General features: G+C 38.9%; 1 protein-coding gene across 2 annotated transcripts; it reads left to right on the top strand.

Annotated features, from left to right (window-relative positions):
- Positions 1-149: 149 nt before the first annotated feature.
- Ppcs (phosphopantothenoylcysteine synthetase) lies at positions 150-11,963 on the top strand. Of its 2 annotated transcripts, XR_012452031.1 has the most exons (8): positions 150-281; positions 5,620-5,778; positions 6,827-7,055; positions 7,560-7,774; positions 8,623-8,808; positions 9,560-9,662; positions 10,953-11,155; positions 11,343-11,963. XR_012452031.1 is itself a non-coding variant. In XM_074096608.1 (7 exons), exons 2-7 carry the CDS (start codon positions 5,644-5,646, stop codon positions 11,039-11,041), a joined length of 957 nt encoding a protein of 318 aa, XP_073952709.1. In that variant the 5' UTR covers positions 150-281; positions 5,620-5,643; the 3' UTR covers positions 11,042-11,963. The 2 variants fall into 2 exon arrangements, 1 of the variants encoding a protein (XP_073952709.1); XM_074096608.1 differs by having other exon boundaries at positions 10,953-11,963.
- The last annotated feature ends 4,001 nt before the right edge of the window (positions 11,964-15,964 follow it).

The raw sequence follows: 15,964 nt of genomic DNA, 5'->3' as shown, positions 1-15,964 counted from the left end.
TTTATATCTCATTGTAATAAAAAAAGCTGTAAACTGAAAACTTTTTAATTTGAATCCTTTTATTTATACAAATACTTGTTCATTTTAACCAAACGCACGTCGTAAATGCTCTTCCAACTGTCAAACTAGACGTCACGTCACGTCAGTTCAGTAAAGTTAGTTTCGTGATAACGATTGATAGCAGAGCTCTTCCAATATATTCTAAATTAAAACTAGTCTAAAGGTCGAATAGCTGGCCTCCTCCAGCCACCGTCCAAGGACACCACAAACCAACTGTTTACGTAAGTAAAATACATCTATTTACAGAAATATAGGTCCTTCCACTTTGTCAAGGTGTCGCCTGAACGCATTGATTTTTCTATAATCGACGGCGGCAAATATTAGTAGAGGCTAGTGAAGCCCGGTGTAACGCATCGAACCGTGGTAACAAACGGCCGACTGTATTGACTATTTTGTCCTAAACCTTTATTTACCCTATGTCTTGGAGGTATGTAATATAAATGTAATTTTTATATCTATAGGTAATCGTGTCAAATGTATTATCGGCTTATAAAGTTTGTAAACAGCAATAGTACTCAGTAGGTTTGAGGGATTGTAAAAAAAGTTGTTTAATCTTCATTCCGGAACTTATTAAACTATTTTAAATTAACTTTGATTCAAATCAAACTGTATCTTAATAGTTTTTAATTTGGACTATGATTGCCCATACTACAATATGAAGTATCATACTGTTTTAGTAAATGATGTAAAAAATAATATTTGGAAAAAATTACTACAATAAACTAAATAAATTAAAATTAAATAGCATATCTATAGGGGGTGAAAATTTTCAAGTTACATTTCACAAAGGACACATTCCTTTTTTTAAAAAGGTAACAAAATGTTATTTCTTTCTATCCCAATACTAAGTACATATTGTTTATGATAATAAATTATTTTGAATGTCTACGAGTATATCAATTAAACCACATTCATTCAAGGTTCAATTAAAAAAACCTGTAATACCCAACACATGGACTGAGCCAAAAGTAATTTTAAAATATGTTGCAACTGTTGTCTGGATTGGAACTAAACTGGCAATGATTTCATAGCTGCTAGGCAGACTTGACACCCCACACTTCAGTCTGCTTGTGACCACAGCCACTGTAATGTGGTTGAAACATCAAGGTAAATATTATGTGTAGTGCCTTCCACGAAGGCGCATTGTTTTGTCAAAATTAGACATTAATGACATTGTAATAAGAACCATGGCATGCATCATCGTGAATGGTTCTATTTGCGTGTTTTAGCGTGATAAGTCCGTTTGTGGTGTTTTGACTATGAATGATTTCATATCTTGTAATAATTAGAATTTGTGCAATACCAAGTGTCAACTTAAATGTGTGCTTAAACACTGCATAGCATAATGATATATTTTACAATAGTAGCGTTTGGTCATCTTTGCAGAAGTCATATCTTCTCTATCATGTTTTTATTTTCTCAGGGTTCTATGTTTAACTAGAAGAAATATTATAATTTGTCTGTCCTTCCACCAGACAGCCTAGTGCATTGAGTATCAGCGCTAGTGCTGATTGTGCTGCTGCAGAATGAAACTACCAGCTGCCTACCCTGGATATCACCGAATGCATGCCAACACGCACAGCTATTTATCTTCAAAAAGGAAGTTTATAATAATATTGTTTTCTGTCCAATTTTAAAGGTTCAGTAATGCCACAATGAGTCCTTATTTTTTTTTTCTTTTTTAAATATATCAATGATTTCTCTACTTTTAGAATTTTTTATTACAATTATTTGGTGTCTGGTCTACCTTAACACTACCCAGTCACATATTCTCTCTTCTCTTCTTCTTCTTCAGTGCGTTTTCGCCCACCGTTGGGCATACGCCTCTCCAGCCTTTCTCCACTTGGATCGACTGTCCTCTCTCTCTTCCAGACCGGTCCTGCTGGCCAGTCACATATTAGTCAATGTATTTTTTTACAAATTTTTATTTAACTTGCCCTGTTCAATGGTGCTGTGAATATTATTTTGAGTTTTCTAGTATTGGAAGATGCAGTATGAATTTACAGGTTTATCAAGCAATCCTTTGCAGCCAGATAATCTGGATATCGCAATAGAAGTGTTTGATTAATGTGGCCATTGAGTCTTTCAATGAGGCTGGCATAGTCACACAGGTGCACTTAAGCCTCGAAAAAAAAATCGTCCTGTTTGCTATTGTTATTGAGTCAATTTCTTTTTTATTCGACTGGATTAGAGAGCATGATGGTGGTAGCAATCCGGGCGGACCTTGCACAAGGTCCTACCACCTGCAAAAAATCTTGCAAATTCATTTTGACCCACTTCCAGTGGTTGTATTGACTTTAAATTTGGTATACATTATGTAAGTTGGAAGACAATGCAAATACAGTCAACAAAAAGTACAGTCAGCAGTCAGCTTGTGTTAAAAAAAATAGGAACATTGTAAAAATTACAAAAAAAAATTTGGATAGCTTTTCATCATTTACCTTCAATGCCTCTAGCTTGGCCCAAATTCGCAGATCGAAAATCTCATTCTGTATGGGCATAGTCACAGGACAAAGTGAATGTATTATTCTCAAAAGAATCATTGACAGATTGGTTCAAAGTACATTCTTTTTATCTTATCTAGTTACCCAGTTCACCTGAACAGTTTGTATAAATACAGACCCATCAGCCGCTCTACACGGATTTTAAAGACAATTATATCTCTTAGTGACATATTGAACTTAATTTTTTTTAAGTTTTTTTTACTCTAAAATCACCATGTTCATCATCATACATAGTTCTGGTAAGTAGGTACGTACAGTGTTAAGTAATGTGTGAATAATCCATGAACTATTGGACAGGGGGTGGGTTTTTTTTCTTTTTTGCGTTTTTTGATTGCACACTAGTTGAACTTTGAGCTCTTAAAGTAAAGAATGCACTAAATACTATGGACCATAGTCTTTAAAACATGCTTGTTTAAAGGTAATTTTACAAACAAACAGTGTAGATATAGTTGTACTTTGAAGACATTAAAAAAATCTATTATCTAAGACCATTAGGCCATAAGTGCATTTATTTGCAGCAAGAGCTCGAAGTTTAACTAATGTGCGATCAAAAACACAAAAATAAAGTTTGCGATTTTTATTCACAAACTCATGATTTACAGAAAACTTACGACTATATTTACAATAATGGCTTTTACTCTTGCCGTTTTCGCTAGATTTATAGTTAGGTAGCGTTATGTGTTCAGCAATATAAGAAAAAAAATACAATTAAAAACTACAACTGCCCTACACATAACAGAGATGATTTTTTTTTCGTGTCTAAACCATAGTGAGGGATATAGTTGGATAGGTCTTCTGAAAACACCAAGTTTACAAAATCATTTTATTCGACTGGATGGCAAACGAGAAAGTGGGTCTCCTGATGGTAAGAGATCACCACCGCCCATAAACATCAGCAACACCTGGTATTGCAGATGCGTTGCCAACCTAGAGGCCTAAGATGGGATACCTCAAATGCCAGTAATTTCACCGGCTGTCTTACTCTCCACGCCGAAACACAACAGTGCAAGCACTGCTGCTTCACGGCAGGATTAGCAAGCAAGATGGTGGTAGCAATCCGGGCAGACCTCGTACAAGGTCCTACCACCTGCAAAAATAAATAAATTAAAAATAAAAATTACATAGTAAAAAACTTAACAAATAATTCAAAACAAGCAAATAATGACATCTAGTTGGTTGAAACAAATAGTCTCTGCCTACCCCTTCGTTGTAAAAGAGGCGTGATTATATCTGTAGTTGAAAGCCTATTTTTCGTCGTATAAGTATTCGTATATAGGCCAATATGATGCTAAATTTAAACACACTCCAAATTGTGCGTGAAAGTATTGGGGATGTAAACCCGGAACAGATACCATATAAACGCAAATCCCTGTAATACCGTATCGGGTTACTGCGTAACATTTTGACAGTGCGTAGCTGTCATCCTATTAAAGGTGTCTTGTGAATCGTTAAAGTTTCGGTTTGTGACAGTTGAGCGACGCCTGTCTTTTTAACTGGCTTTAAGACAAGGCCGCAAGGTGGGATTGCCTGTGTATGCTCGTTGATATCTTCGCCCCTTGTAAGCTGATTTTGTTTTTTTTTATTCCATATTGTGTACTAGTGAATAAGGGCTACTTAAGTTTATTAATACACCAATGAATTACATCACAGGTTTGGGTGCAGGTGTTCTGACGAAGTTTTTCTTCACCGAGCCCGTGTTAAATTTCAAATGTAATTTCGCACATAAATTTCGAAAAACTCAAATGTGCGAGTCGGTATTTGTATTCACGATCGTCTGCTTGAGGGGCCATAGGTCAAACCAACGGCTTCTTGGATCTATACAGTAGGTATATTTTAAGCTATGGGCGACTAGTTAACCTATTCCTGACTATGGAGCTTGAGGGGCTGTTTCACCATCCATTGATTAGTGTTAACTGACGGTTAAATGTGATGCCGTCTCTTTTTGTTTTGTTTGAATAGACGAAAACGGCATCACATTTAACCGTCAGTTAACACTAATCAATGGATGGTGAAACAGCCGCTGAAAGTCCCGAATACAATGCCCATTCGAGGCATTTGTATGAAAAAAGCGAATAATTGCTCTCTATTCTTGGGTGTTTAAACGGTTAGAAGCCTTTGGTGTAAGCGCCATTTTTTTGATTTAAAAATTAGGAACATAATATACCTCAAACACTCATTGGTGTCAGGTGTCTCGTGATATTTATTTATTTACACTGACATACACACACTCAAAGAAAAACAAACAATAACAAGAAACACACACTGTACAAACACTGTTTGCCTTGAACATACATTACTGTTAGCTTGAAAAATCCCTTTTAGGGATAAGTCCGCCTTTGTGCTCTTTTTGTTTTGTATTATTTTTGTGTTTTATGTACCATCAGCCAAATATGTGGCCTACCACGCTCAAGTTTATAGTCGTTTGGATGTCACAAAACAATAATCTCAATAGACGTGTCTGTCAACTTGAAAGTTCGACTTTAGCAACATATTCATTTGATAGGAACTTGTTTAAAAATGTATAGACCACTTATTTGGCTTATGGTATTACAATAAAGTATTAACGTACATTGAACTAAAAGAATTTCCTTGCTCACCCGCGACCTTACGATAGCTAAGCTTATGCAAAATATGCGTGTTCATGCAGTTCCTCCACCTCCACACTGTAAGAACACACACAAATCACACAAACCCATCTATCACCACCACCACACTACACTGACGCGTTTCGAACTCAACCAGAGCTCATCTTCAGAGTGACACAACCGTACACCATGCTACCATGCTAGACGTAGTGTGGGGGGTGATTTTTTTTCTCATCCAACCTTGTAGTGTGGGGTATCGTTGGATAGGTGTTTTGAAACCATTAGGAGGTTGCTAGAACGATTTTACGATTCAGCGATTTGTTTGTAAAATATTCAACTTAAGTGCAAATTTTCATTAAAATCGAGCCCCCCCCCCCCTTTAAAATCTAAACCGGTGGGTGGAAAATTTGAAAAAATTCAGGATGGTAGTAAGTATATCAAACTTACAAGGAAAAATTCTTTGCCTCCAGCCAGCATATGCCGTAGCACCCACAATGGCCAACAACGGAAGCTGGGAAGAGTTCTTCGCCAGCCACCTGCCGCCGACTGACTTCGAGGACAACCGGTCCTTGCTCAAGGAGTTCTGCGAACGGCATGCGCTTCAAGGGAACAAGATTGTGTTGGTTACGGTATGATCCCCGATTGTGTAGTTTTTTTTTTATTCTACTGGATGGCAAACGAGCAAGTGGGTCTCCTGATGGTAAGAGATCACCACCGCCCAGAGACGCCTGCAACACCAGGGGTAGTTCAGATGCGTTGCCAACCTAGAGGCCTAAGAAGGGATACCTCAAGTGATTTCACCGGCTGTCATACTCTCCACGCCGAAACACAACATTGCAAGCACTGCTGCTGCACGGCAGGATTAGCGAGCAAGATGGTGGTAGCAATCCGGGCGGACCTTGCACAAGGTTCTACCACCTGCAACCTCCACCTCTTCTTGTTTCAGTGCCTCTTCAATCCTGAGGGTTAGCCGTTAGCTTTTGTACTCGTCTCTATCAGCAGCCAGCCGGAACAGCTGTTTGACGGAAGCGTTGCCGGTCCACTCTCGTATGTTCCGCAGCCACGACTTTTTCCTTCGCCCAGCGCGTCTCTTTCCGTCCACTTTGCCCATCATTATCAACTGCAGCAGCAATGTATCTGTCGTTCCTGAGGACGTGTCCAAGATACTCTATCTTGCGTCTTTTGATAGATGGCATCAGTGCCCGAGACATATGAACGCGCTGAAGCACGGTTTCGCTTCTGACCTTTTGTGCCCTTGGACCCATTACTGAGTGTTTTAGAGCTGGTGACACGCTTTTGAGTGGGTGGCGACTGTTTAACTTTAAGCTATTTTATGTTCTAGACCGCTAGACTTTCTTTTAAGGCTCCCATTATTATTTAATTTGCGATGTCAATCAACTTTATGAACTCCACTAGCTCTTGCCCGCGTGGAATTCAGTAATCGCACGCTGTTCCCTCGGGAACTGCATTTTCCGGGATTAAAAGTAGCCTATGTCACTCTCTGGCCCATGAACTATCTCTATGCCAAAAATCACGTGTTTCGACGTGAAAGACGGACAAACATACAAACACACACACTTTCGCATTTATAATATTAGTATGGATACCTCTGGTCCTGGTCTGGTCTGGTCTGGTGGTTTGTGGTGTGCAGTAAAGAATATTTGTATTTGTCCTCAGTCTGGTGGCACAACAGTGCCCCTAGAGCACAACACAGTCCGGTTCGTGGACAACTTCAGCGCGGGCACTCGGGGCTCGGCCTCCGCGGAGTACTTCCTTGAACATGGCTACGCCGTCATCTTCATGCACCGCCAGAAGTCGCTGGAGCCGTTCACGCGACTATTCAGCGGACAGAAGCTGCTGGACATGCTCGATATACAGGAGAGGGGACCCAATACTACTATTACAGGTGACTGATCAGGGATAGGATGGAAGCGGAATTTTGGGTGACATTATTTACTGGCCTGGATAATACTGACCCGATATTTCGTGTACACTCCCATAGAAACTCGTGTCAGTTGGACATGAGCTATGGGCGTGTACACAAAAATCGGGTCTGTATTTCCATGTCAGTATTATCCGGGCGGGGCCCTAGTGTCACCCGGATTTTGAACGTGATTCATTTTAGAATAGAATAGAATACTTCATTCATTGGACAAGGTTACAAAGATCTTAAGAAATAAGGGGATTCACTGCCTTCTGCCGTTAGGCGTACATTTTTTTTTCCTAACATGTACTTTGTACGCAGCCACAAACACCAATATCTGACAGAAGAAAGTCTGCATAAGTATCTGATACGTCCGGTACATTTTTGCACGCTCCGCTGTGGCAGATATGAATGCAGGTGACTGTACTCGCGTGAGTGCGTGTATACTCGCGTTTGTTTTTACTTACACAGCGCGTATTCCAACAGTGAAACCCGACAGCGTGGACGTCCTGGCGCCGATCCTGGTTCGATACAAGGCTGCGCACGCAGCGGGCGCTATCCTCTACGTGTCGTTCACGACTGTATCAGACTACTTCTGGCTGCTGCGCGCCGCCTGTGAGTGCCTCGCCAACCTGGGCCCCAGAGCCCTGCTGTATCTAGCTGCCGCTGTGTCGGACTTCTATATTCCTAAGGATAAAGTGGTGAGTGGTTTCTAGTCCCTTTTCCCCTTAACCCCTGAGTGGTTTCTCGTCCCTTGTCAATTCCAGGGTAGGCAGCGCCTTGAACTATCTACCCTTGCGGGGCTGGCGGCGCAAACTAGCGCTTCACTTTGAGGAGGTCCATATCAATGAACTATAAGAATTTCCTTGCTCACCCGCGACCTTACGATAGCTAAGCTTATGCATAATATGCATAAATATTTATTAATAATTTGTGGGTAGTTTTGTTTTGTTTCATAAAATATATGTGGGTACTTGGGGAGTTACAGTGACAAATTAAAACGGTGGTTGTGGTTTGTTAGTCTAACAACTGGTAGCATTATGTACGGTTGTGTTACTCTGAAAATGAGCTCTGGTTGAGTTCGAAACGCGTCAGTGTAGTGTGGTGGTGATAGATGGGTTTGTGTGATTTGTGTGTGTTCTTACAGTGAGGAGGTAGAGGAACTGCATGAACACGCATATTTTGCATAAGCTTAGCTATCGTAAGGTCGCGGGTGAGCAAGGAAATTCTTTTAGTTCTTTTCATCATAAATATCATAATTTAAAAAAATAAATTTCAAAGTAAAATAATTTATATACTGAAGGGATACGTAAATCTCTGGGATACGTAAATCAAAGGGATACTTAAATCTAAGGGACACGTAAATGTAAAGGATACGTAAATCTAAAACCATGGGATACGTGAATCTAAGGGATACGTAAATCCATGGGACACGTAAAAAAAGGCGAGAATTAATACAATAATGTCCTCAAAACCATAGTTTTTCACTTTTTTTAAAACTGTGCCATCGGTATCTTCAACACGACACAACTCTCTTTTCCACCACCAGCCAACCCACAAGATGCAGTCGGAGAGCGGCGCCCCCGTAATCCAGCTGCACCTGGTCCCGAAAATGCTGGCCCCTCTGGTCAACCTCTGGGTGCCCGCCGCCTACGTCGTGTCCTTCAAGCTGGAGACTGATGAGAGCCTCCTGGTGCCCAAGGCGAAGGCTGCGCTGGAGAAGTATAAGCATAAGGTGGGCTGAAGACACGTCGGACTAAAGCTTCATTTAGTCGATAAGGCGATATTTTACCCGCGCAAACGTACAGCCTTATTATTGGCTAAAATGATTTCACACCTTCCAAAAAAATGATCTTTATATTGTATTTCGATCCAATTTATGAAAAGTGTAAACAAAGACGCTATTTATCCGACCACAGACATTCAATGATGTGAAACCTAGAACCTATTGCAAAATAATTAATCTGTTCAGTAAATCGATTAATTTATTAATTGAATAGATCAAAGTATTTTTGTCTATTTTAGTATTTACAATACCTACTTGATTTCATTCCAAAGACTGTTTATTCAATTATAGAAACAGTAACTATTTTTTAATTTTAAGGAAAGTGAATAAAAGTCGCTTATTCATCCGCGCATTAATCGATTTTTAAAATGTCAAATTTTCCATCATCTCTACGCTAGTCTATGCTACTACAGATTATACACTTGTTTCAATCAAGAAATAACGTCAGATTTTGAGGACGATTTTTCAAATGAAAAATAAAAATTTAAATCAAGTGAATTTTGGTGAAAAAAGCGATTAGATATCTAGTTAAAAGACACGAATTATAGATAAATGTGTCATTGATTCGATCCAGTGAGTGTTTATACAAGAATTTTGATAAAATCGGTTTGTTTACTCTTTAATAAATTGGATAGGCATAACGTATACGTAGGTACATCATTGTAACTTATATTTATGCTACTTTTTTTTATAATTTCAGGTAGTGGTAGCGAATCTTCTGCAGACACGTCACAACAGAGTTGTATTGGTAACTAAAAACGCAACCCAGGAGATCGCACTCAATCGGGGTGACATACTTTCTGGTAAGTATTAAATTATCTCGATCTATTTACGTGCCACTGCTGGGCACTGGCATCCTCTCAAAATGAGAGGGTTTGGGTTATATTTCCCACGCGGGCCCAGTGCGGATTGAGTATTTCACACACCTAATAGAATTGCTTCGCAGGTATTTGCAGGTTTCCTCTCGATGTTTTCTTTCACCGGAAAACTCGTGGTATATTTCAAGTATAATTTCTCACATTCATTCTGAAAAAGTCAGAACTGCGAGCCCGGGATTTGAACCCACGATCCGATGCACGAATGAAATTTAATATGGACTATACTTAGTCGTCGTTTTATATGACGCTATAGTACGTATCTCTCTAGCTAATTGATAATTTAATTTACGTACCTACGTTATTTAAGATATTTAAAAAGTCTTCCACAACTCTGTTTATCAAACAATAATGATATGCGTAAGTACCTATATAAACGAAAGAAAAAAATTAAAAATTAAAAAAACACAGGTCAGGCCTTTTCCCAGAATTGGGAGACCAACAAAGGATAAAAAAAAAATTTGGTCTTCAAAGGAGTAAAGGTGCGACCAAACCGCTGCTTTAAAAACGGTGACGGCACAAAATCGCAGTGACGCACCGTATGCGCACCGTTTTTTTTGCATGCTTTCCACACCACTACTTAAGATACGCAAACGGTGGGGAATCGCAGTGACGTGCCGTAAACGTCACGACTTTTGTTCGGTAAAGACCCGAAGTTTACGACAGGCCACTGCGATTCCGTATTTTAAGCAGCGGTGTGGAGAGCATGCAAAAAAAAACGGTGCGTCACTGCGATTCCGTGCCATCACCATTTTTAAAGCAGCGGTTTGGTCGCACCTTAAGGAGTGAAATTAATGAACTAAAAAAAAATCCTTGCTCACCCGCGACCTTACGGTAGCTAAACGTATGCAAAATATGCGTGTTCATGCAGTTCCTCCACCTCCACACTGTAAGAACACACACAAATCACACAAACCCATCTATCACCACCACCACACTACACTGGCGCGTTTCGAACTCAACCAGAGTCCATCTTCAGAGTGACACAACAATACACCATGCTACCAGTTGTTAGACAAAGTTAGTTAGTGAAATTAACTTCAGTAAACTTCAATAAGCTAGTTGAGACAGCAAGATGAATACGAGCTACGATGATAAATAATAATAAAAAAATAACAAGCTTTGCCGACAAAACACGATGGAAAACCATTATTCAATCTGTAGTAAGATGTTAAAGTCGACCCGCATATTCTAACTTATTCTCTCTTTCCCCCCCAGGCGCGGACATAGAGATGGCGATAGTGGCGGCGATAGTGTCCTCCCACGAGGAGCACATGGGCGGCGCGGCGCCGGCGCCGGCGCGCTGAGTGTCCCACGGCCGCCTCCGCCGCCGCCTGTACCTCACGACGGACTAGGCGGACGGCGGTCGTCACGACACGCGTGCGTCACTGTTACACTAACAAGACATCAGCCTCGTAAAGGTCAAGGTCAAAGTATCTTTATTTGTCAGCTTATGTGATTACAATGGTTCTCTGCCTTTTCCTAGCTCACGAGTCCCAACTGTTTCATTTCCCTACTCACGAATTTCTATGAAACCATGTTTTTTTACTAACTACTGTGTTCTATAATATCATAAGAAAATACACTGAGAATTTTTTTTGGTTTCAGAGAAAATTGCGAATTGGGAAATGAAACAGTTGGCAAATAAAACATTTGGCAAACAATAATTCTGCGAAAAGGCTGAACCCGACAAACTAGATATCGACCTTGTAAAGGTCAAGGTCAAAGTCAAAGTATCTTTATTTGTCAACATAGGTGGTTACAATATATCTGTAATAACAAGGTGTTACGACGTAATTGGTGGCATTATATTTCAACCACAGGCATACTAATTATAAGGTGCTCATAAACTTGAGTATTCAGTTTTTAAAGTCGATCTGAACAACGAAAAGTATCAAGCACAGGGCTAATACGAAATTCGAAAATCAAAGTTCATATCGTACCCTCTCACTCTCGTATTAAATAATATTAGTGTCAGCGGGAAGGCAACATACGAAGTTCGAATGTTACACTTATTAGTATAGGGCCTAAGCCAAACATTGCTACGAGTCATTCTAGGGAACGCTCTACCAAGTGGCGAAGCGTCCATAGAACTCTATTCCCACCGGCTTGCCCAATATTTACAAAATAGAACAACAAGACATACAGACTTTATGAAAGATGTAAGCGATCTTTGCTTTGGCTATACCACGGAAATATCTGACGCCACGCCACTGCGCTCTACAGTAATTTCATGCGGGGACAGCTGTCAATATCACAAGAGTCAAACTAATAATAAAAATGCATATTATGCTAACTTTGATGATATTAGTGAAATTTCAAGTTGGAATATTATTTGCCAGTTGCAAGAATATTCGTTTACTTTTAATTAGCAAAATATACAACAAGACATTAGAATGTATGAAAGATGTAAGCGATCTTTGCTTTGGCTATACACGGAAATTCGTGACTTCACGCCACTGCGCTCTACAGTAATTTCATTGTAGCATGGTGCGGGTGACAGCTGTCAATATCACAAGACTAGAGAGTCAGTGTCGAAACTTGAGTCAATAAAACTAACAATTTAAAGTCTTAATCATAATTAATGTCATCATTTATCCGATTATCGCAACTTGATGAGAATATTAGTGAAATTCTAGGTTGGAATATTATTTGCCAGTTAAGTAAGGCTAAACGGAGTTTGCAAGAATATTCGTTACTTACTAATTAATAAGCACCGATATAACTCAATATCCATTAGGTCCCATCAATAACCGAGTCTCTGGTGTTACGTTACATGCATATTACGTTTCTTCACTTAATTGTGCTTTGATTTTAATTAATTGATTATATAAATCTGATAGCTTAAATTTATTTTTTATACATAGTTCTTTATTACTTTAAACAACTTTTTTTTTATACAACTGAAATATACTTCTATATATTTAAACCGCAGCAACTTTTTTTGAGTAAATCGAAACGTGCTTCAAGTGACACCCGCACCATGCTAGAATGACAGTATGAAATGCTCGTCAAATCGTCGTGTTTTGACAACGTACTAGACACAAACTTTTGTGCAACCGTCTGACACAATATACACTTTGCTGCTGTGTCATTGGCAGTAATGGACGCTAACCAAAAGCGACCGATTGCCACTAAACAAAAAAGTTGAAGTTGAAGATATTATTCACGATGATGTCGGACGGATGCTCGGCAAAAAGCTAGAAGCAAATTTACCGAAGTTTCGCTCGAATGCTCTGTAGAACGCTCGCTAGAATGCTCGGCAAAATGCTCCTATTTATCGCTAGAATGCTCAAATTTATCAACACCTTAAGTGCCGTATAAATATTGTAACTAAAGCCCATGGGACATGTTTCTAATTTTGGGAATAATGTAGAAAAATTGTAATGACAAATTAAATTACAATGAGTTCATTATTCCGTTGATATACCTACACATTCCGCTTTGGGCTTTACGAGGTGAAAAGGCTGTTTACTGGCGCACTGACCGATAGCAAAGAGTAGGAAAGAGAGAAGCCTGAAAATATTCAGCACGCGTCGCTACTGGACATAGTTTGATTAATAAATCAAGATCAATATAATCTTTTATATCGGTTTGTTGGATCAGCTTTCTTGAAAGATGTTAGTTGACAGCTCTACTGATGTTTTGCTTGGGTACAAGAACAGTGTCTGAACTGACGAAGATTCGAACGACAGCTTAGCTGTGCGAAAGGAAAGCTATTTAAACACAAAATAACCTTTAAGCAAGACCTTGTGCAAGGTCCGCCCGGATTGCTACCACCATGAAGTGCGCCGTGAAGTGAGGTGCTTGCACTGTTGTGTTTCGGCGTGGAGAGTAAGACAGCCGCTGAAATTACTGGCACTTGAGGTATCCCATCTTAGGCCTCTAGGTTGGCAACGCATCTGCAATACCCCTGGTGTTGCTGATGTTTATGGGCGGTGGTGATCTCTTACCATCAGGAGACCCACTTGCTCGTCCGCCATCCAGTCGAATAAAAAAAAACCGAGTTTAAAATTTAGTGAACTACGTAAGTCTCAAGGGACCGTTTAAGTATTATATAAGCACCAAGAGGGTATGCTTTGCTTACTTTTGCGTTGATTGGCGAATAAAAAGGGCAGCAAAAGGTCTGGTGTCAGGTTCCACCCTGATGAGCGATTCAGTTTCATTGATTGTATAATACATGAATGGGCCATTGAAGTCGACACGTGGCAATCTACGGGCTAAATCCATAAAAGTTCTCTATCAAGAACATGGTAGCATGAGAAGCTTAAAAAATCCTAAATATTTTTGAAATGTTAAACATAATTTTCTGTTTAAGCAGACTTTCTTTCACTAGTGTAGCAACTTCATGAAATTGAGACTATTTATAGGACAAAACCTATTCGTACGCGACTAGTGGTGAATTGTGAAAAAAAAACGATGATTTATGTCGTTTTTTCATAAAATAATGAAATAAGGAAATCAACTTATCAAAATTTTATAAAGGCTATTGAACTTTTGAAACGATTCGGAACTAATATTGTCGTGAGTGTTTATATTAATGTTTGTAAAATGTACTTTTCTCATGTCCCAATGACACTTGTATTGTAGGAAATTATTTTACAATTCGTTCTAGTACTTGAATGAGAAATGATGTTCTTTTAAAAGAACAAAAAGGTAAACTATTTTTAAATGTTTAATGTGAACCGCAATCGAACCGTTTGGGGTTTGTTACATAAAAATATACAGTTTGACTATGGTATTAGTGTTACTACGACTTGGTACAGTCAACGTCATAAATAAGTGGTCAGTTTTGTACCTTGTCATTTTTACGTCATGTTTGAAAACCCATACGAAATTGTGTACCGACTGAAAGCGACAAGGTACAAAAGTGATCACTTATTTATGACGTTGACTGTAAAACCTCTAAGCTAAGCGGTCTTAAGACCGCTATTTAGGGATCCGTAGCCAAAATGGGAAAAACGGAATTCTTATAATTTTATGTTCAGAATATCGGTTTTCCTATTTACTCTTAACCGATTGGTATCGAAGATACTGGTCTCGAGATAGCATAGTTTACGTAAGCCTTTTAATACTCAATTGTTGGCCCAGTATGTGCTAAAACGAGTAACTAGTATATACCATTTCTAAAAAAATATTAATAACCCCTCCCCCTCCCCCTTAACGCTAATTCGTAGGCCCCCGTCCATCCGACCTTTGGTGCGCGCTGGTACCAAGCTGATTAAAAGCGCTTGCGCTGGCAAAGGAGAGTTCCCACTAAGAAATTGATACGTTCTGACCTACTACTTTACCATATCTACTAAAGTAATTTAACTTATCCAAACTCTTAACCTAAGGGCCTAATTATGCTATTTATTTCAATTGACACGTTGACAACGTGAAATAAAACTAATTCTCATAGCTGAGTTGTCCAAAATTATACAAAAAAATATTAAAAAACTTCCACTAATGTAAAAATTTTAACGTAAAGTTAGGGATGCGTGCGTGACCCTTATTTTTACCGACTGACCACGCAAAAGGTTGATGTGTTTAAGAAAAGGAAACGAAGGCGATTCATTTCGAAGCCAAATGAGTAAGATAGATTCGGATGCATTTTTGCAGGTGACGGGAGGTTTTGGGGTAGCATAAGAATATTTCGTTTTGTACAGTCGACTCTCTCTATTTCTCTAAAACAGTTACTTGACACTACAATGCTAAGTTTTATCTACGTTTTTATTTCGTCAAAAATTTCGAAACTGACCAGAAAGTCGAGTGTACATGATGAAATTGATAAAATGTATGACTGTTAGTGGTTTTATATACCTTTTTTGGTGTTGTGTGTAACTATATCAATACATTCTCCACTGTATATGGAATTATAGACCGTTGTCTGGACCAGGGCTAGATTTTCTACGACCTACGTTCTATGGCTTACTAATCAATTCGTACCAGATCAATTTTTATTTATAGTTGTTGAATTTTTAACATGTGGCAGGCTAATGTGTGGCCTCTTTATAATAAAAAAATAAAAAGGTTCCAGACACAAGAATTGTTTTTCAGTACAAAAAAAAACAAATTTATATGGTACGGAACCTTTCGTGTTCGAGTCTGACTCTAAACATTTCTTATGTGTTATATTTGTTTATATTAAAAAGATTGTAGTATTTATATTTAATTTAAAAAATATCGAGCTTGACAAGCATTGCTAAAGTTTTTTTTATTAGTGAGTCATTAGGAACGAGGTATAATTA

Source organism: Choristoneura fumiferana, chromosome 13 (genome assembly GCF_025370935.1).
Source record: "Choristoneura fumiferana chromosome 13, NRCan_CFum_1, whole genome shotgun sequence".
Classification (NCBI taxonomy): Eukaryota; Metazoa; Arthropoda; class Insecta; order Lepidoptera; family Tortricidae; genus Choristoneura; species Choristoneura fumiferana.
Note: the sequence above shows the minus strand (reverse complement) of the source record. Positions and strands in the feature narration are given on the sequence as shown.

Coding starts and splice junctions, on each gene's coding strand:
- Ppcs (XM_074096608.1), top strand. CDS start 5,644: ATGGCCAACAACGGAAGCTGGGAAGAGTTCTTCGCCAGCCACCTGCCG. Junction 7,056..7,559: donor ACCCAATACTACTATTACAG/GTGACTGATCAG, acceptor GTATTCCAACAG/TGAAACCCGACAGCGTGGAC. Junction 9,663..10,952: donor TCGGGGTGACATACTTTCTG/GTAAGTATTAAA, acceptor TTTCCCCCCCAG/GCGCGGACATAGAGATGGCG.